This window comes from Pieris napi, chromosome 6 (assembly GCF_905475465.1).
Source record: "Pieris napi chromosome 6, ilPieNapi1.2, whole genome shotgun sequence".
Classification (NCBI taxonomy): Eukaryota; Metazoa; Arthropoda; class Insecta; order Lepidoptera; family Pieridae; genus Pieris; species Pieris napi.
Genome location: NC_062239.1, coordinates 1,431,729 through 1,454,755, shown reverse-complemented (window position 1 = coordinate 1,454,755; position 23,027 = coordinate 1,431,729). Strand labels below are relative to the sequence as shown.

Here is a 23,027-nt window from a genome sequence, read left to right as displayed (position 1 = left end):
TTCATTCGTTACATAGCATTAACATTTCATTATTTCGCTTATATTCTATTGTTGTACGTGAGTGGTTAATATAAAGAAAAATAAAATTCTCCATTACTTAGAGCATGCTGATGACCCAAGAACCGAAAACTAACTTAAAGCAGCGTCGATAGACAACTTTCGTTTTACGTAACTGATTATCATACATCCAGTGTTTTTTTTTATAGGTAGCATTCATCTTTGTGATCTGGCCCACATCATAGATTTTTAATCTGATAGGAGGCTTTATTTTGTAAAGGCGTGAATTTATAAATCAAATAAATTTATACTCTGAATGTTTTTTAATTGCAAAGTTATACAAAGTTAAGTTTTTTAATTACATTGAGTCTCATTAAATATCACGTTTGAACTAAAACTAAATATAACTAAATATATGAATATTGCATGCATATAATAGCATTTTATAATTTAGAGGATGTGTTGTATAAAAAATTGTAAAACATACTTACGAAATTGATAGCGTATCACTTAATGTAAATATGTAAATAGCCACTTTCATGTAAATTCCTTTAAAATGAAAGCTTTTGAAACACAAATTCCCTTTTATACGTAATCGATTGAAATACATGTTTTCAGATAGAAAGTATTGGATCGTAGAGTTGTACTTTAGTGAATAGAAATGTATGCACTTTGCTTATACCTTATTCAAGTTTCAATTGAATTTGTTTTTCGTGTTTTAGGATACGGATCAGTGAATGATCTTGTTATATAATGATTTACTGAAAATGATGTTTATTTAATAGTATATAAAGTAATTTAAAAGAAGAAAATACAGACTTCATATTTTTGTTTAATAGTATAAGATCCCGCTATACAACGACCTTCACCGAGATGCTTATTTAATGAAACTTATTTTATATTTAATTTAATATGTCAATAAATATAATCCATATGGGTTGCCTAGCAAATTTCAGTCCAGAGTATGTTTAATTAATATTTAAAAAAAAAATTTTTTTTTATAATTTGCATGTAGTAAATTTTTTTAACTTTTTTCAATCAATATTTTAAATCAGGGTAGTATTATATATGTATCACTAAAAACTTCTTTTATACTAAAGATGTATATATACTTTAGTGTCACATAAAAAATATACACATAAATTATTAATTGATTAAAAACAACCTAACTTTTGCATATTCTAAGGGCTTCATACTTTCGATTGGTATAGAATTTATCTAATAATCATGCCGGTGAAATGTTTAAAAAAATATTTTTTTTTTAATTAATTAAAAATACTCTGGACTGAAATTTGCTAGGCAACCCATATGGATTATATTTATTGACATATTAAATTATATATAAAATAAGTTTCATTAAATAAGCATCTCGGTGAAGGTCGTTGTATAGCGGGATCTTAGACCATAACACAGTGGTTGCCTGGAAGAGATCGCTCGAAAGCGATAAGCGAAAATTATGACAATTGTATTATATTCCTGTATGCAACGAAGTGTTATAAATTAATAAATAAATACAGAGATTATAGAATAAATTAAATAACCATTTGTAGCACTGTTATTAAAATCTTGTTATATTCCATATAGTACATTATTTTTTATGAGCGTATATGTTACATTCACTTCAACACAACTTCAAAAAAATAAAAGTAAATTTGGAGTTTTATAATATTTTATATGATGATTTGATTAAGCTTCCAAGCACGCGTTGTAAGTGTTTGTTAGTGCGGAAACTAAGTCATATCGAGAAAATTCATTGGTTAAATTTATACTTGAGAAAAATACAAGTTTCATCAAAATTTGTCCAGTAGTTTTTGAGATCCATAAGTTTCTGGAGGGAATTTGTACAACATTGCCTATATTATATTAGGTAACAATAATATCGTTGATATTTAAAGTCAAGTTGAGATCGGTTTAATTTGTTATAATATTTGACATCTACACTTTTAAATGCATACAGTAAAACATTATTACACTAAAAATTATTCCCATTTTACGTAGTAAATTTTAATTAAGTCCTAATAAATATTTTGTTAGGTGGTGTTTTGATATTAAATAAAACCTTATTAATTTGTTTAATGAACTTACTTTTGATGATCCATTAGAATAATGTAATTCCACTAAAATGAAGGGATTCCATGTTAATTTTCATTTTGCGGGAAATTTCCACTCGAGAACTGTAAAACCGGGAAAACTTTTCGGTCATGTTAGTTCAGCAATTTTCTCCAGAAGTTTCATTGCTGAGAAAATGTGAACTTGAAGTGTATGAAGGGTCTTAAATAATACGTGAAAATAGGGCGAGAATGTTATTTTGTAATACTACGAAACAGTACAAAATTTATTATAAAGACAGTCTATAAAGTAGGGTATTTTGAATAAGTAAAGCTGGATAATATTTACTATTATATTTTACCCTTCAGGGTAGACTTTGTTTTTTCCTTTGTTATCTATACTAATAGAGAAAGAACTAAGAAGCGAAAGTCAAAATTTCTAAATTAATTTTGGAACACGATCGCTTATTTCAATATTAGCAAAAAATGGGTATTTTTAACAGCGAAAGCTTACTATTGCTTTCGACGAAAACCTTTAATTAACTAAGCTTAATGAATGAAAAAGTAATTAGTTACTAATAACGAGGCGTAATCTCACGGTGAAAGAAAGTTCTAATGACCTAGTTAGCAGACACGACCCTTATGCCAAGGTGGCTAAATTACTAGCAGAACAGCTGTTTGTTACCCAGCCAATCATTTTATGAACATCTTTGTTCAACTACTTAAAGATAATAACAGTATTGGCCTAGTGCGTTACCCGTACAAATGCAAATACCCTTTCCCAATAGACATTTCTCTCCTTAGAGTATGGATATCGTATTTTAAACGTTTCAACATTTAACATAACATTTCTTACTAACGAAACACACACACAGAACAGACACAAAATAATAATAAGCAAACAAAGAAAAATATCTATGGAAAAAGAAGGAATAAGGTATATTAATTAAAGTGTAATGTGTGTGTGTGTTGTGGTTGTAACTGGCCCTGGCTCAGCAATATGCTGTGGAGCCGACGTGTTCCACAGCGCTGGTCATTCTACCAGAGAACACAACCGTTTGTATGACATCATTTAGACCTGCCCTGCGATTCTGTAACTCACTTTTCGAACTCACACAGCGGTTTTCGGAAAGGTGGGAGCTTGTAGTTTTTTGTTTATCAGAATTCCAAATCATAAAATGACTTCACGACTGATTTCAGAGCGACCGCCGATGCGAAAACCGCTGTGTGAGTTCGAAAAGTGAGTTACAGAATCGCAGGGCTGTTTGGACTGCATAGAAGATGGTTTATAGAAAGACGTTCAAAAAAACAGATGCAATCTGAGGCAAATAATTAAATTGTACCACAGATTATTATTCATAATAATATAGGAAAACTTTGAAATAAATGTTAGGCCTCTGATCTTATAATTCATATAGTACGGTATTTGAAATTGATTTTCTTATGATAATGCTACTTTAAACAAGTTTCATTTGATTTAAATAATTTGAAGGTTTTCATAAAATTGCACTTTTACTCTATAGAACCTCATTGATAAATAAATACGGCTTGTGTTACTAGAATTGGAATGTTAATGTATTTTATTTAATGAAACATATTTTCATTAATTAACGTATACAAATATTGTAAATTTGTATTGAATGTATAAACTACTGTACATAATTTTAGTAATCAATGTAATAATTGGTAAGTGATATTATACTATAAGTTTAGGTGAAAGATTTGAAACTCAAATTAATAAATGCGTTTATAGTCGCTGGCAAGAACCATTGTAAAGGCGTGAAATTATTTTATAAACTTAGAGGTCTCGAGTCCAATTTCAACAAAAACAATTTACTACCTATAATTATTGTGGGTCTATACAGAATTCTGATAACCAACTTCCCATTTTAAGTATTCTAAAACCCCAAACTTAAATCAGTATCAAATTGTATTATGGAACGGGTTTTATATTTGTGTGCAATCCAGTGACGTTACAACCCTCTAAAATATCAGATTGCTCCTGTTTCTATGATCACTTTTACTTACAGGCAAGTAGGCGATCTGTCTTTGATCTATGTAGGTTTCACCTTATTAAATGTGTTTCCTTTCTGCGAAGAAAATTAATTGGTGCACGGATATGGCTTGAAAAAACCCACATGTACTTAAAGTACGATATTTACCTTCACCGTATTCTTTCTGTGAAGAAAATTAATTTATGCTTGAAGGTGGAACTTCAAGGTTTAAAGTCGTACGTTTAATCATAGATAAATATATAATAAAAACAACACACAGATTTCGAATAGAAACCTATAGAAAGCAAAACATGAACAAGATTTTAAATTTAATTACGAGGTCGCAAATCACAAAGGGTCGTCCTGTTAAGCCTTTTGGTGTTGGATTTTATGGTTATTTATGAAAATATCTAATGGAGGGTTATTAAAAGGGTAAACGAGTAGTTTTGTTCCAAGTTTTAATCTAAACAAGCCCATCCTAAAATTATAAAGCTAATGAGCTTATTTGTTTAATATCAGGAACAACTGGTACGAACCAGATATCACCGAACTTGGAGCATAGCTAGTATTTTATAAAACGTTTAAAGTATTAAGTATTTATATAGTATTTATTGTACAATACAAATCTTTTATTATCTGACATGTCGTTTGTGAAACTGATACCTACTTCTTGCAATAGCCATGACTTCAAGCGTAATGCTGTAGCCATTGTTACGGCACAAATACGGCTGAATTATAAAAACATTATTTAATATCGCGCACACGTCTATTTGTTACATACTTTGAATGTTCTGTGTATTTTGTGTAATATTTTCTGTGTATGTCTGTAAGTATTTTAAATATATGAATAAATAAATAATTATTTATCTTTAAGTTAGTCATTTACTGCAGATCCAATTAGTAGAATTAAGAAAATTTGTTATAATTAACTTTGAATTACTTTTTTATAATCTCATACACAATTTCATTATTTACTAATAAAACATTATTTCTAGTCTATCGCAATGTCAAAGTATTTGGTAATAAAGTCGAGAACTAATTGCGTTACTAGGGAGCAAATGAAGCATTTATTTTCTGAGTAAATACGGGGACAGCAAATCGCTTAAGTATATAAATACCATAAATACAATGTTAGGTCAGTAAATACTATTAGGCTGACGGGAGCTTGAGTGCCTACATTGTGATTGTGGTATGCATCTGGCAATATATTACATATAAATAAATGAAAATTGATTTAGGGGCTAAAAACAATTACAATAAAATGTGTTTGTAATTTAAACATATTTATATTATGGTATATGGTTCAAGTGCACAGGCGCTTAGTAAAGATTTAAGTTGGCGTATGGTAGATAGTACCGGTGATCCCACAGCTGGTGCTTTCATGGATCAACGAATAAGTATCACAATACAGCGAGGAAATGCTGCCAGAGTAATAGGTACACTGCCACAGGGACCAAACTTTTTAAATTTGTTTTAATTTTATTTTGAAATATGTTAAATTATTTTTACTATTATAATGATATAATAAAAAAACTAATACTTCTTCATCTGATGACTTTGAAAACACTCAGTTATTATGTTTATTTTGTATGGTATCTACCCCTACTATCCCTTATTACCCAACATTATTTGTCTTGGGGATATTGCAGTACAATAAATTAGAAACAAGACGGGACTTACTGTTGACCTACTATCTACTTAAAGTCTTGAAGGGGTCTTAGTGAGCAACCCAAGTCTTCGCCAAGACCTCGGCTTCTTTGTACCTAGGGGACATGAGTGACGGTTGCTTGTGATACCAAGGACTAGAACCAGTCTGTTACACAGATCCCAGTTAACAAACACGTTGCGCTTACTGAATGCTGTCTCCGTCACTATCTCGGAACAAACACAAGCTGCAATTTCCCCGTACTAGACTATCTAAAGTTAGTAATTCTTTTTTAGGAAAAAGGATACTCTTCTTTAATAAAATCCCAGAGGCTTTTTTATCTCTGCCTTTTAATAAATTTAAGAAATGTATTAAAGAAAAGCTGTATAAAGAGGCTTACTATAAAGTTATCGATTATCTAGTTGATAAAAGGGCCTGGGACTAGTGCTAGACAAGCTACGTAATTAATTTGCGATATTTGTTTTAAAATAAGTGTTGATTGATGATTTGCTATTTTAAAAGAGTACCGAGAGTTTTTAACGCCGGCTTTTTCTCTCGGCCTACACCCTCTGTCTTCTTTGCCGATGAGCAGGAATGCCTACAAATTCAAATTTAATGACGTGTAATAAGTGATACCTGTATCTTATGTTCCATAATAAACATATTTTATTTTTTTTATTTTATCGACATCTTAATATGTTCGCAGAGTGGGTTCACAGTAGCGATATTGTGTATCTTATGTGTTTAATATTATTTATACTGTTATGGTTTTTTGTTCCACAGGTTAGTATTATACGGTACGGTTGGTTTATTATAGACAATGTACTTACAACGTCGATGAGCTGACTCAGACGAAGCCCCATCTTGACGGTTAGACGATCTGAGTTATTGCCGACCGGCCGAATGAGCCGATTGTAGTTTGACAAGAGGTCGTCGTAGAGCCGCTTCGCATCCGGGTTCGCGACGGTTAAGCGGCCACACACGCACAGGACTCCGACCACAAACGCCAGCACCATCTTAGGCTAACACCTCCCCTGGAACAAAAACACAATATTAATGCGTCATACTCGTGAACGGGTGCTACTTGTGGTGACTGTCGAACTTGAATTCGTGTATGCGGTGATGTTAGTTATTTTGACTATGTATTTGGATGTTGTTCCCTCGAGAAAGTAAGTGCGTGCTCCTATTTCACCATGCCTATTGCTGATAGAGGACAAATCTTTGTTTTTAATATTTTTATTATGAATTACCTACTTAGGATGTCGAATGGAACATGGTGTAATTATTGCATGGCAGTAAATGTAAAATTAGAAGCATTTAATATGTATTTCTTTATTAATGTTCATAAGTGTACATTGTGTTACCTAAATTAATAAATAATTTTGACTTGACTTGACTATACATATATTTCGAACTCATGAACTTTTATTAGTGTTGCCTTCCATTGCTTCTTTTACTTTTTGTATGTGCTAGTATGTAAATAAATATATTTACAGTGAATTACATATTGGAATTTAATGATGAAATGAATATATTTGGAATATTTTTCGTAACACAGTCACATGCATTTTATTAACATTTTACAATATACACCCTGCATAACTCTAAAATATAAAAGTATATATTCGATGCGAAAATGGAAATTATTTATTACCTACAAAATCTAATTAACTCGTACGTAAATCAGAGTAGGCCGATAAATTAATACGAAATTAATTTTGTCAAAATTACAGCAACAGTTTGTACTGCGATTGCGATGGAGTCGTAAATTCTCTTTATTATGTTTTTGTATTGAGAACAGTAAAATTAAACTTAATTGTATGAAAAAGTCAGTTATGACCTATTTATAGGTATATTATTATGCCACCCTAGTACAATATATTAATAATATTTAATTATATTATATTATTAGGTTACAAAATATGTAACAGGGCGGTCTTACTGCTCTCATATATAATAAATAATACGCGTATGTCAATGATAAAAAGTTATTCGTCATATTGAAATACCTAATATATAACGTATAACATTGAATATAAGTTTCTTGAGGACCTTTTATTGAGCCAAAGCTTTTTAATCATATGTTGTTTAATTGTATAAGAATGAATAGGCAATCTCGCAGTTTTGTCCCGTCACCGCATACCGAAGCGGAGAAACTTCGTTATAAAATAAATTGTTTAAAAGATAATAAAACTGTTACTTCAATATACAGGTCAATATAAATCTGACTCCTTTAATGTAAATAAAAAAAACCAGTTGCACTGGAACTCTTGGTGTTGGCCTGAGATTTCTGTATCTGTTTCGTGGTCATTTGTTTTCTTTTTCAAGAAGGCAAGTCGGTGATCAACCTTCTGTGCCTGACACACGCCGTCATGCCTCCAGTTAAATGGACCGATAGTAAATTACATTACGTGATTCGAACTAACGACCTCAGGTGTGAGAGATGCATGCTCAAGCCACTGGGAAAAATCTGCTAATTGAATTTATCTACAATCACGTTTACATATCAAAATTTTAATTAATAATAGCATAATCCCATCGTAACCAAATCCGATTAATACGACAGACAATCATGAGCGCTGCAAATTGAGCCTTCGATAAACGTATTGACATTCGTAATGAATGGAAAATCAATTATGATAATTATAATCAACACACTTTATGTATTTAATATGTAATTGTATTGGTTTATACACTAAAGATGTACTAGGATGCAATACTTATAAAGAGGTTATCAACATTAAAAAGTATATTTAAGAAATATATATAGCAATCCAAACGTTGAGAATCTATAGTGTTTATAGTTTGATTAAGCACTGCTTAGAAAAGAGACATAAATAAAATTATATTTACTGATTACTGACTTTAATACATACATAAAATTTGAATACCAATCTTGATGGATTCATCTATATGAAAAATCTATATTACACATATAACATCGAAACAACAAAACATGCCACACGTTCGGATATTTAAAAATTATAAAAATGTTTCTAAGGCTTTGACAAAAGATGCTATATTACAATAGATTGTATTGTATGCACAATAACTATTATTTTGTTTTTAGCGGTTTAAGCGATAGGATAAATGCTAAGTCAATTAAAAAAAACTTCATACCCGTGGCTTGCGAACGAAATTGCAGTTTAAATTAAATCTAATTGAAAATGCGACAGTTTACAGAGTTATTTGTATTAATAATTTTTTTTATTTAAAAATTCACGAGAACATCGTTAAAATAATTTTTAAACGTTCAAGTAATCCTCGTAAAACGTTAAAATTAACTAAATAATTCATCCCCAAGAGATTCCACTAAAAATTACGTTTACCCTCTAGATATAAGGGCTAATTGAAAAAAAACTCACCAAGGAAAATTCTATTTAAAGTGGAATGCCGGAAAATATCAACATTTTATAAACGTAAGAGTTTGGACTTTATATTTGACAGAATAGAACCTTATTTATGTTTAGACAATTGCTTTTGTTTTTACATTATCAGAATTTGATCCTTACAAGTACAGGAATAGAGTTGAAGTTCAGTTATCAGGAGTTTTAGAAGGTAATAGAAGGGGCTTGGCTACGATGCTGACTTTCCGACGGGTTTTTGATTTATTTTAGCATCGTACTCAAATGCGGTCAATGTTGGTCTATGTAAAATTAATACTGAAGTTGTTGATGATATAAAACACTTGTTAATAATTTTGATAAAATTAATATAAAATATAATTTATGATAATAAATTAAGCCGAAAACGAAAAAAGATTACGAAAATTTTCCCCAAAAGATAAATTCACTAAAAAAACAAAGAATTTGTTTTTTTACTCAATGTAATATGATGATATGAAACATTCATCGAATTACCATTTTCGTTGGGTCAACAGAAAGTATAATTGCTACAGAGGTTTGCTTTAAGTCAATATTAAAAATATATGTTTCTGCCCTATTGGTTTGTTACGGTTACAAACCAATAACTTATAAATATACTAGCAGACCCGGCCACGCGTTGCTGAGGCTAAGGTTTTTGTTATATTACATAGTATTAAACTATTTGAGGGAAACGGTAGGAGAACACCAGTCATGGGGACCACCTTGTTTTTTTGTTTTGGTTATGCCATTAAATGTGAAACGTTGGTACTTTCACAGCGCCTGTTAGAATTGTGACTGTATAATAAATAAATAATTTGCAATAAAATAATATTGCAGGTATAAATTGAGATGTAAGCTATCCTATCTTTTAAGTTAGAGTAAACTGCACACGGTGTGCTAATTTGATTGAAATCGGTTTAGTAGTTTAGTAGCGAACAACGTGACGAGTAATTTATATATATTAAGATTTACGGGACATCTTTAACAATAAATTAAGACGATATTAAACAAAAAAAATCAATACATTTATGGACCAACAAAATAAATATAATTTGAAATCGAATCAAAATTAAATATTTATTCACATCATAAAACCAATTTTCCTGTTATGTTATCAATATTCAGTTTACTTGGTCATATAATGTGTGTACGGTGAATCAACTAAAGCGGAAAATTGATCGAAATTTCCACAGTTTTCATGCATGTAATTTAGTTTAAGTTCAATCAACCTGTTTAAATAGTATTTTTTAATATTGTACCCGTATTCTTATTCGTTACTTAAGCTACTATCTAGTCTTGAGCACTATAAAGTTATTAAACTGTTAAAATAGTTTCATAGCTCTTGAGACTAGATTCATGTTTGATGGTCAACTCCAGTCAAAGTAAAAAATCATATTTTATTAATGTAGGTAACACAATGTACACATATGAACGTCAAAAAAATACATGAAATGCTTCTAATTTTACATTTACTGCCAGTTCTCAAATCATGGGCGTAGAACGGAAGAGAAGAACTGGTAATAAACTCTCCACCACTCATTTTAATCGCCAAGTTTTTTGTTTTACACAACGTTTGTAAAGAGCTGCAACCATTACACCATGTTCCACATGACATCTTAAGTAGTAAATAATATTAAAATAAACGGGCCATGTCCAGAAGTGAAGCCCACGGAATACTGATAAACTTTTTGATCACCTAGCTGTAACTTAACAGGATGGCACCAAGATAAAAATAATTACCATCATCTGATACTTAACATAAACTTTATCATAGTAAAACAATCAATAATTCTCTAGATAAATTGGCTTACGTAGTGCATTAGTGCGTGCAGACAAGTGGAGGCTATAGGACACATATCCGACACAGTCAGGTATATCAATATAGCCGCAGAACCGAGAGCTTATCCTAGTAATCAAATCATCCCAAAATACTAGTCATGCAATAGGTAACACAATGTACAATTATGAACGTATAAAAAATCTTCTAAGCATATGTATCAAGGGCGTAGAATGGACATAAAGCTAATGAGCTTATTTGTTTAATATCAGGAACAACTGTTTCGAACCGGTTATAGTAGAAGGTTTTAAGCGTTTAAAGTATTAAGTATATTGTAATATATATTTTTACAGTATAAATCTTTTACTATCTGACATGTCGTTTGTGTAACTGATACTTCTTGCCTACTAGCCTCCATGTCTTCAAGCGTAATGCTGTAGCCATTGTTCCGGCACAAATACGGCTGAATTATAAAAAAATATTTTATATTTTTTCGTGCACACTTCTATTGCTTACATACTTACATTTCATGTTCTGGGTATTTTGTGTAATATTTAAAAGACAATCTTTTTTATTGCCGTGAAAACACAAGCAAATAGTTTGGCTTTATACACAAAAAACATTCCTTTTCGTAGAAAATTGGCAATAACGTTATTATTTTTTTTATTAAATTATTATTATTGTTATTTAAATCCCCATCTGGACATCATATTATTAAGTCAATGATGCGAACTCTGGTGGTAAGTACGAATAAGAAAATTAAAATGATCTAAAAGATACTCTCTCTCTCTGCTAACTGAAATTTTCTGCGCACTAAGCGTTCTTTTCCAGAAAAGAAATAAGCAAATGAAGTACAAATTTTGTCACTTTTAATATCGTAGTTGTTTTATATATAGTTATTTCATTAATATATAAAAAAAATGCTCTGTTCTTTTTTAAACCTATTCTCTAGTATACAAAGATTAAACAATAAATTTTGTTTTATTACGTATATTATATGTTTCGGTAGATAGTAATATAAGTCAATACCAGTAACATATCAATAATCTTTGAGACACAATAGGGGTTTTGAGCTGAACTCTAAAATTGTCGATGCAAAGGGTGTCTTTGGCAGTTGATAGAAACCGGAAATCAGCTGACGCGATCCCTGTCGACACCGGAAGCTGCTATGACGTCACCCACCCTACACAGCTCGTTGAACCGCCGAGTCTATTGAAAGAATGGAACGAAATTCCAATTTCGAAAACAAAGCTATTTTGCGGCTTTGATAAAGCCTTGGATTAAACTTTTGTTAGAAGTTTAATTGTACTATTAGATGCTTGTTTTACTTCATAATTTTTTTCAGAATTTGTTGTTGAGTATAACTGGCTTTATTCAGAAAATGTTTAATTTATATTTTTTTTAAATTTCCAAAATAATCCATATACCCAACTATCATCGTCCTGTACCTTCTATAACCTTTTTTTATTTTTGTTATGTGTATGTTCTTGAATAAGGTAATAAAATATAAATAAACAAATAAATCTTGAATTAATGACGTCATCATCTTAACTTAAATTTCACTTTATGTAAAATATACTTTATGTAATTATGTAAACAACACGAGAAGTCTAAATACGATATATAAACGTTTATATGAACAATATTCAGTAATCAATTCAAACATCAAATTAATAAAACTTACTATTAGTATTGTGAATACAGCTGTGGAGGTAAAAATTAATAGAAAACAAAGATAAAATTGCTTTGTAAGCTGGGCCAATCTTAGATATGCGACACGATTTGTCGTTCCATTAGACCAATCACAATCAAGCGAAACGTGCCATCGTTTTAACTTCATGTTCGATTCGGATCGTCGTTTTTTTGGTATAACATCCAAAGATTGAAACTGCTCGACCTATTCAATTTACCGCGTACTCCCAAATGGGCCACTTTACACTTTACATGAGATGAGGTGGCAGCCAAAGGTCTGTTTAAAAAACATTCATAACCGTTTCAAGTATTATTTTGGTTTAGTTCTTAATATTTTAGTTTAATTCGAATTAATCTAAAAGAACGCCAACGTTAATCGCAAGTAATACCAATTTGCCTAACACTTGTTTCAATAAATCTAAATTTAAGCAATGTTTCAAATCGTTGAGAGAAACGGAATCACTAATTGAAATTCAGGTACTTGAAAATAAATCAGTTAAAATAACTAAAACATCACAGCTCTAAGATAACCCACTAGACACTGTGTATTTTAACTGAGATTTATGGAGTAACAGCTTGACGCAAGCACAGATTCGCTCTGAAATTAGTTCTCGGGTGCAGCTGACCGTTTTGTCATCTTATGAATGAATTATATAATAAATAATGTTTAACACACATTTATCTTTTTAGCTATATTTATGACGTTGAATAAGCGCAATTAAAACAGTATCATGATGAGTATCAACCCTTGACCTCTGAATTTGTTTAAAACGTGATGTGTCATGTGGCCTGTGTGTCGCTTCTAAAAGCAGCCACTGACGATACGTCCATTAATCCGAATGGAGTAGTCGTCGTCCAAAATCGTCCCATGAATGGTAAAAAAGTATTCCATTTGGATGGACGTCAGCCAGCTCTGGATTTCCAAAAGGATTGAAATCCATGCGTCCAGGCCAAATGGACGTCATCCGTGGCCGTCCGTCAATGGCAGAAACGTGCGCCACGCCATATGGAAGCAGTCCGAATTGTCCGTGAATGGGCGAAACGGCGTCCATTTTTTTGAGGTTTTTGTTTCAGTTTATGTTTTGATGTCGATGGTGGTGCATGTGCTGTGTATTTGTCAAGCGTTATAATTTTCTTTTTATTATGTCTTTGTCGGCGCGTGACTTTGTGTTGGAAGTAATAGAAAAAAATAAAAGTATTTCTATTTGTAAATAAATATATTTATATTATTAAATAAATAAAAGTATTTCTTTGTTTCAACCAATCCTTCATTCACCTTCTCTTAGGTTTTTTTTGTCTTTTTAATAAAATACACACAACTGCTGCCACCAGTAAAGTATTGTTATCCATAGTATTATTTATTTCCTTTCCGTACGATTGCAAAGTTCGAAGTGACGCCATGCATCCAAATGGAAGTATCGTGAATGGTACCGTATCTCGATAAATTTCCATTTGGAGTGCATCCAAAAGGAAGTCTACGAAATGGACGTATCGTCAGTGGCCGACTTTAGTCGTGCTGGTTCAAGATTTTCTTACGCTTCATAAGCTAGAAGTCTCCGTAAGATTCAAACTTCATATCTGCAAAAATGTGTTTGGCATAATGTATAAATTGAATACCACAGAAGTAATTCTGAACCAATTCGACTTCTAAACAAGAGCGTACCAAATCTTAAAAGGCCGGCAACGCACTTGCGAGCCTTCTGACAATGTAAGTATCCATGGGCGGCGGCATCACTTAACATTAGAAGAGCCGCCAGCCCGCTTTCGTACTAATATATAAAAATAATATATCGATATAAAAGACCCAACATTATGAATGTTCATAAGTAATATAAATATATGATATAGATAAGATAATATGTGTAAAACTTAAAATTAGCTACAAAATAACATTCCACACCCACATAAATCGGTTTTCAAAGAATTATGTAACCGCTAACGTACTTAAAGGCTAAATACGGCCGCAGAATCGAATGCAATTCAGAGTTCACTTCCATTTATTACATTCTTACGCTCTGTGGTCTCACAAAGGCTTCTCAAATAGAACATCAGCTATCCCTTTTATGTCTTTTGATGTTCAAAATTGTATTGAAAAATTCGAATAACGGGTTCATTATTTTGGATCGTTTAATATTTCCCTAGTATACAAAATAAGATATAACAATCACTTTCATTAAAGTAATCATTTCAACTACCCGTTATTAACGTTTAGTTGAAATCCATATTTAAACCACAAACAACAACAAAAACCTAACAAAAAATAAATCATACTGCTATTAATGACAGCATAAAGGATTACACTTACTTAAAATGGGATTTATCAAATACTTATTATATTTTTTACTAAGATATGCATATACTCGTATGTAGAATTTAAGTAATAGGCTCAATTATTGTTTGATTTTCTTACTCAACGACAACGACCCAAGAGCACTGAGCCTACGGCCACGTTGAGCTCGCGCAAGTCCCACGGCGTCTTGCAAGTGATGGACGATATGGTATATTATTATGACACTCCGATCCTCTCCCATTTGTCTCCATGCTGTTGGGTTGGGGTACCATCTTCTCAATCTCCTCACTAAATACGGTTGGCTTTCAATTTTCTTTTCTCGACAATGTTAGGTCTACAATGGTATTTGTCAAATAAAAAAATTGTCTATTTATTCAAAGATAATCGTTTAATGCTAACGATGCTGGTGACGTGAAGCACAATATATCACTCGTAGCATACTTCGTTTTAATTAAATGTCATTTTGCAACGAAATTTATTAATCCCAAACACGTTAACCACTTATTGTTCAAAGTTCACACATAATTAAGAGTGTTAATTATGATATTTAACTAAACGGAACATTTAGGTAATAATAATATGTGGTGCAAACTTCAAAATGTTCAATGTCAGAAATAATAAGAGAACACGATATCATTTGTTTTATTTTATTAGAATTACACACTACGCAATATCATTATGTTACTATGATTGCGTAAAGCAAGTGCGTAAACAAATGAAATTGAATTAAATCTATTATATTTATAGCCAATGTGAAAATGCATTACGTATCTTAAAACACCAAAGACAAAGGATTGCATGGAATTTAAATTCACTCCGAGATGAACATTTAATGAACACAGAGCTTGGCGTGCTATTTCCACTAAAATTACCTGGAGGGGCAACTAGCACGACGACATCTCGGAGTCTCTTGGAGATGATTAGACCAGTGGCATTTGTGCTGCTTAGTCGGAAAGTTAAAAGAGTTCTTCTCCTTCGTTCAAGGCCCTTCATATGAGAAGGTAGTTAAGTGTAAATTTATTCTAAGCAATTAATTTTTAATTGAAGAGTTGGATTTAGTTATTTATGAATAAATAATATTTGATTTTTTAATTTTTTATTGTATAATATTCAATTCAATGTACCGGGGAATTATAACACTAGATAAACATCGCAAAAACAAAGTATATAAAATGAACCCTAACGGTATATTTTATGCAGTTGCAAATCAAAATATGAGTTATTTTACGTCAACGTGTATTTTTTTCAAAAATATGTATTTTAAAAACCCGAATATATTTGTAAATAAATAACGTTTGGTGGTACCGTGACTTGTATGAATATGCATGAAATATTCAAAAAATTAATTTTAATCTTTTTTCGTTATACTAGATCAATATGGCACGTATGAAATTTTATGCCCTCCATGGGTTTATGGGATCAAGCAAAATTCTGTGTCCCCTTTCACTATTATTCATATTTGCTGAAATACGTGTTTGATTTTTCGATTATACTTGCATCACATTTTAAGCGCAAATAAAAAAAATACCTAGTTGAAATGAGAAAAATAAAACAGAATATGGTTATAATAATAATTCTTAATAGTTGATACGTTTTTGTATAGTCTGCCTATCACAATGCGTATTTTTGCTCTATCGATTCAATAAAGAAATCTCACAATATTTGTATGGGTGTCCGGTCTGTACAGACCCGTACAAAACCGAATATTCACAAAGGGTCAGTCCCGCCTATTACATAGGTCAAATAACATGTCCGAACCAGACTTGATGATGTCAGTGGACATTAAACATTCACAATAGGACCAGGTACGTATTTATTTTTCGTTTGGTTTCAAGATTAAACAAGTTTTGATAAAGTGCTCAATCGTCTCTTTCTGTTAAATGTGATTTGCTCTCAAAATTCAAAATTCTTAAATCATTTATTCATATAGGTAACAAAATATACACTTATGAACGTCAAAAAATAAATATATATGAAATGCTTCTAATTTTACATTTACTGCTAGTTCTCAAATCAAGGGCATAGAACGGAAGAGAAGAACTGGCAATAAACCCTCCGCAACTCTTTTTAATCGGCATTTTTTTTGTTTTACACAATGTTTGTAAGGAGCTGCAACCATGTTCCACATGACATCTTAAGAAATGATTAATAATAAAATAAATTAAAATCTGTGATGGAAACTTTTTATGGAATGAGGGGGATTAATATATAAACGTATAGAAAACTAACAGTTTTATATTATATCAATTGTACTTGGAAATCAGAAGATATGAAGAGTTGTTTTTCTCCCCACTTAGATACACGAGATTAACTATCCTGTGATATCTGTGACTACTAATACTACGATACTATAGTCAAAATGCTCTGCGGAAAATATTTTTTTTTTGATAAAATTAATTTTTAGAAAGTAAAAAATTTATACGAAACCTCGATGGATTATCCATCCACGTACAAAAAACAATTATACTTACTTCTTGTAGGCATTTTAGTTGGCGTATGAAGTTCTATGCCAGTAAATTAATCCGGGAACTATAAAGCTATTTCCCCCGAGCCTAAGTCAGGCCTATTTCAATCTAGTTCCGCTGATATGGCCCTTTGGAAGTGTATCGGATCTTCGTAAGCTTAAAATATTAATGATTGGTCCGCTATGTCTATTTATAGACCTTGCATAATTAACTACCTTTGTGACTTACTGGTTTACTTAGGTTTGTAAAGGTTCAGATTCTGCGGTTACGTATGTTATTAATCTTTATATAATGTTATGATAAAACATTTGACAAACACCTTTTTAAGAAAAAAACCAGTGTCAGTTATTGTTGTTATTCAAATGACTTCTGAATTATTGAAGAACTTTTTATCGGCGTTGAAAAAAAAATTACCGTCACATTTTTCGGTTACGAGTCACATTTTTCGGTTACGCGTCACATGTTTCGGTTACGCGTCACATTTATCCGTTGCGCGCATCTTATTCTTGTCCCTACCACGGTTGATTCGAAGAGATTTGAAGCCATTAATAACAAACATTTAAAATAACGATAACAATGATAGTAAATATTCTATTACAATTAATGAAATTCTGTAATAATCTTAGTAGTAATAAGGTAAAATGAAATAATTTTATTATTTGTGTTCATTTCTGTGATAATAAAAGCCTTTTGTAAAACTTTATCTAATTTAACTTTATTTAACCAATTTCTGTAAAGTTGCTTATACAAATTTTTTCGAAAAATAAGGTCATAAAGAAGTTTTACTTCTAACGTGTATACACTAGTACACATTTTTTTTTATTAAGCATGTCATGGCGTATTTATGATAACATATATTATGTATATACAAAAAATAACCTCAGGTTTTTTATAAAACTGTCGGATTTTTCGATTTCCATTAAATTACAAAATGTAGCCCAAATATAGTATTTTTAGTACAAAAAATAATTCAAGTTGAGAAAATACGAAATGCATAGAAATTTGTATGCAAGACGTAACAGACATTGCCTACCACTGAATCCTTTATTAATGAGGGTCTGTTGACACAATTTCGTAAAACATTACACAAGGCTCGAATTACGAACATTTTAAGGACCCTTATAAAAATGCTAGCTTTGATATTAACCCTACACGGCTTATGGCCCCTTGTACCGCTTGTGACAAACGACACAAGACCTCGCAGGTGCGCGTAGATCCGGGTTAAATACTCTTAACCCTCTCGCTTCGGGTGACAGCCTTCTGTTCACTGATTCTACGGGATTTATGATACAATACTTGTCTTTGGCCATTTCACATGAGACAAAAGATCTTTACCTTCGCTTAGCGCAAATGTTAAAATCATCGAAGGCATTGACAACAGTTATGGAATTTTTTAACCTCTAAATTTCATGTGAGCAGAGTTGGCCTAGTGCCTTCAGCGTGCGACTCTCATAACTGGGGTCGTAGGTTCAATCTCCGGCTGTGGACCAATGGACTCTTTCTGTGTGCGCATTTAACATTTGCTCGAACGGTGAAGGAAAACATCGTGAGGAAATCGACATGTCTTCGACCCAAAAAGTCGACGGCGTGTATCAGGCACTGGAGGCTGATCACCTACTTGCGTTTTAGATTTAAAAATGATCATCAATCAGATACAGAAATCTGAGGCCCAGACCTAAAAAGGTGGTGTTCTGTTTAATCTAAATATTTAAAATCAATTATAATTAATGATGAAATAGTTCTTTTATGTAACTAATTCTCTTATACAAGAAGTGGTGATACAAGCTCTTGTTCTTGACTCTTCTTTTCTTGTTCTCAGATTTGGTTTTCTCACATTGTTTCTTTAGATTATTTTCTTTTTTCGCAGGAGCAAGTATTTAATGCACAGTCGTGATTCAAATGTATAATTAAAGCGTTGTATGTCGCATACCCAAGCCACTAGGTCAACACTCGTCTATAAGTATTCTGTGAAAATATTGTTTGAAATCCTGAAAGTATAAATAGCTTTCATTGCAATCATTTCATAGTTGAAATGGCCTTGACAATTACCTACAACATTATCTTAAACAAACTCAGCTTAGTATACTATAAGAAACTTTTTTATTTGCAAAGTATTATATACCTATCTCTATCTATTCGATACGAATGTATTCTCTATCTCTGTTACACAGGTCACAGCCTCGCAGTAACCCTTTACGCGGTTATAAACAATAAACCAGCCATTATCAGCGAGGTACATTCACGCAGTCAACGTTTTAACTCCACAATTTGTTTACAAATAGTTACAAATAGGTAGAGTAAGGCCACTTCTTTTTTTTGTAACAGACACAAATGAAATGTTAGTTATGTTCACCCAAACCACATGTTTTCCAGGGGATACTGCACTGCAACAGTAGCCAAAGGAAAAGTTATTGCTAGAAAGAATATAGTATTGTAATCTAATATATAAAATTCTCGTGTCACAGTTTTCGTTGCCATACTCCTCCGAAACGTCTTGACCGATTTTGATGAAATTTTTTGTGCTTATCCGGTATCTATGAGAATCGGCCAACATCTATTTTTCATCCCCTTAAATGTTAGGGGTAGTCCACCCCTAAATTTTTTTTTATATTTTTTAGACAAAATTTTTAATTTCTATTTTTTTATGATACAACATTAAAAAATACATACAACTCCTAATTTTCACCCCTCTACGATCAACCCCTATTTTTTTGTTATAAATGATATACATGGCAAAACGACGTTTGCCCGGTCAGCTAGTTTGTATATCTATTATTAGTATAGCAAAGGTATTGCTTTGGATGCACTACTACCACCATCGACTCTAGCCTAGAAGGTTGTAAGGGGAAGAAACGAAAAAAAAAATAATTAAAAAAAAAAAAAAATGAAATAATTTGGAAAAATTAAATAATTTAATTTTTAAATCGTTATAAAATAAGTGAAAATGCTTTAATTATGTTTGTACTTTTAATTGCTATATTACCCGTAGCCGGGATGCGATGATAGCTAGAGAGATATCTACTATTATTTTAATACAGGAATTGAAAATAAAAACAATCAAATATTTAAATAAAATCTTATTATGATCATTATACACAAACCGATAGTTTGTCACGATTAATGTGCCAAATGTCTCGAATCCAAATTGCCATGTCTGCGGTGTACTTTACCTTTGTTTGCAAATAGTTACACCCGTATAGGAATAATTCGATAGCATTCGCACGTCCAGAGCAGAATTTCAATTCGGTGTACCCTTCATTCCACGTATTGGCATTTAAATGAGAATTCCTCTTAAAGGGTGCCTTTTTAATTTTATTCAGAATGTATAGTATTAGTTTATTGTTCGTTTAGTACTTCCTCTGTGCAGTTTAATAAAAAGTTTTTACTGTTTGGCAGCCGTGTCTGGCCGTACTCGGACGTCTGCCAAGGTGGAGGAGCTAGCGTTCTCTAGTAAATACGTATAAAAGGGTTTTAAATAAAATAATTAACGTAGAAAAAGAACTAATGTTAAAAATTGCATTATCACGACTTACGTTGTTTAAAGATACTTTATGCCTAGAATAAAGAGCCGTTCGGTCAGTACGTTGTGTGTTTTATTTAGGCAACGCCAGAAAAACAAAAAAATCTTATAGGCAGCTGACAAGTCTTGTGAACCTCCTAAAAACTAAAAAGATAATAGGTTTTTTAAATCTCCAATTGATAAACATTATAAGTGAAATTATGGTAATAGCAAATTACAAATTGCTTCCAAGAATTTCAGGTTCTTTGATTTTTTAATAATTTAAAAATCAATTTCCAGCAGATGCATTGAAACTAGATTTTCCAGCAGGAATTGAAATTCGTGCTCGCACGGTTCCATTTCAAAAGTTCATTCAATTAATACGTTTGTTAGCTAAACGAAATAGGAGCTTCGTTTGTTTAACAATTGACAGTTTTAAATAACGTTTTTTTAGTTAACGTGATAAGCGTTATAGATCACCGAATGAATCAAATACTATAGAGATTTTGTGATAAAAAAATGAAAATTTCATTCAATTGATAACTATGTACAAAAAAGGAACATCGAAATGTATTATCAGTATATTTCATTACCAGTTCGCAAATCAAGGGCATAGAGTAGCGAAAACAAGAACAGGAAACTCTGGGGCATTTTTTTTATTTGCCATGTTTTGGTATACAAGTAGGAGAAAAGAAATGTAGTGTCTATTTATATAATATATTTTTTTGTTTTATTCTCACAAGCTGATAGAACCAGTCCCCATATTCGCCTACTTGGGAAGCGTATTTACCGAAGAAACTAGAGGAACCGAAGATGACATCACTTAGAGAATTACAAAACAATGTTTGCACGTCTCAGACCAGTTTGGCTATCACGGAAATTATAACAGCGAGTCAAGCTCAAAATCTTCCGATGTAACATAAAGACCGTGTTCGTGTATGGTTACGAAACGTGTAAGTTTACAAAGAGCACCACGCCAGGTCTCCGTGAACTGCTGCCTTCGTCAAATCCTGGGCATATTTTGGCTCGAGAGAATCTCCAATCTTCAAATATGGGAGCTATGCAATGTGGTACAAAATGCATATATATTCATTTTCCGGGAATCATTTTGTATTCATACCTTTTGTCGTTACAAATATTGATAGCGAAAAATAGAATTTCAGAATTTGTATTATTTATTGAAGTATTTCCGAACCAACCGAACCAAACTATTCGACTTAGGGTCCATCAAGCGTACCAATTCTTAAAAGGCCGGCAATGCACTCAGCCCTCTGGCATTGAGAGCGTCCATGGGCCGGTATCACTTAACATCAGGTGAGCCTCCTGCAGGTTTGCCCCCCAGTTCTATAAAAAAAGGATTTTATTTCTATATATAATAATATACATCATCAAACCGGTACGTTATAATAAAAATCTCACGTCTTTCAGCCTGTTCAAGATGGCGTCAGGTAAAAGAGCTGCCTAGCAACTCAATCAGATTTTTAGCCATAAGCCATTTTGAGTTATTGAAATAAAATAAATAACTAGTGTAATTAAAGCATGAAAATATTAATAAGAAGTTGCAACGCAAACGATATTTGTAATGCGTACTTAATCCATTAGTATGCACTTACAATTGTCAGTATGATAAACTACCCTGTATTAAATAAAGAAAATTAAATGCAAATAATGCAAATGATAAGTATATAGGTAAGCCTTTGAGATCTTAACATAATTAGCAAAACTCAATTAAGACGGCAAACAGTTACATATCCTCAATCAGGCAATCAAGTCGCTTTAATTACATTAAAATTCATCTTGTTCCTAGTGAACAAATAGTCAACGTTTGATGTTTTGAAAGGATTAGCATTTAACGATTTTCAAACTAAAAATATTTGAGTGATTTTATTATGTTAACGAGTGTAAGCTTAATACTTCAAGTTCAGAGCGAATATATTTCTATTTGTGTCAAATATTGTGGACGAAAAAAAAATGTGGCGTTATAACCTCTTTAGGTCTTGGCCTCAGATTTCAAAATCTGTTTCATGATCATTTTTAAATCTAATAGGCAAGTAGGTGATCAGCCTCGTGTGCCTGACACACGCCGTCGACTTTTTGGGTCTAAGACATGTCGGTTTCCTCACGATGTTTTCCTTCACCGTTCGAGCAATTTTTGAATGCGCACATAGAAAGAATGTCCATTGGTGCACAGCTGGGGATCGAACCTATGACCTCAGGTATGAGAGTCGCACGCTGAAGCCACTAGGCCAACACTG

At 32.0% G+C, this 23,027-nt stretch overlaps 1 protein-coding gene across 1 annotated transcript in view; it reads right to left on the bottom strand.

Moving 5' to 3' along the window:
- LOC125050075 (acetylcholine receptor subunit alpha-like 1) overlaps positions 1-23,027 on the bottom strand; it is a 176,666-nt gene that overhangs the window by 42,388 nt on the left and 111,251 nt on the right. The window contains exon 4 of the mRNA XM_047649659.1: positions 6,515-6,718. Within this exon, the coding sequence (XP_047505615.1) occupies positions 6,515-6,700 (186 nt within the window). The 5' untranslated portion in view covers positions 6,701-6,718. The remainder of the gene's footprint in view (positions 1-6,514; positions 6,719-23,027) is intronic.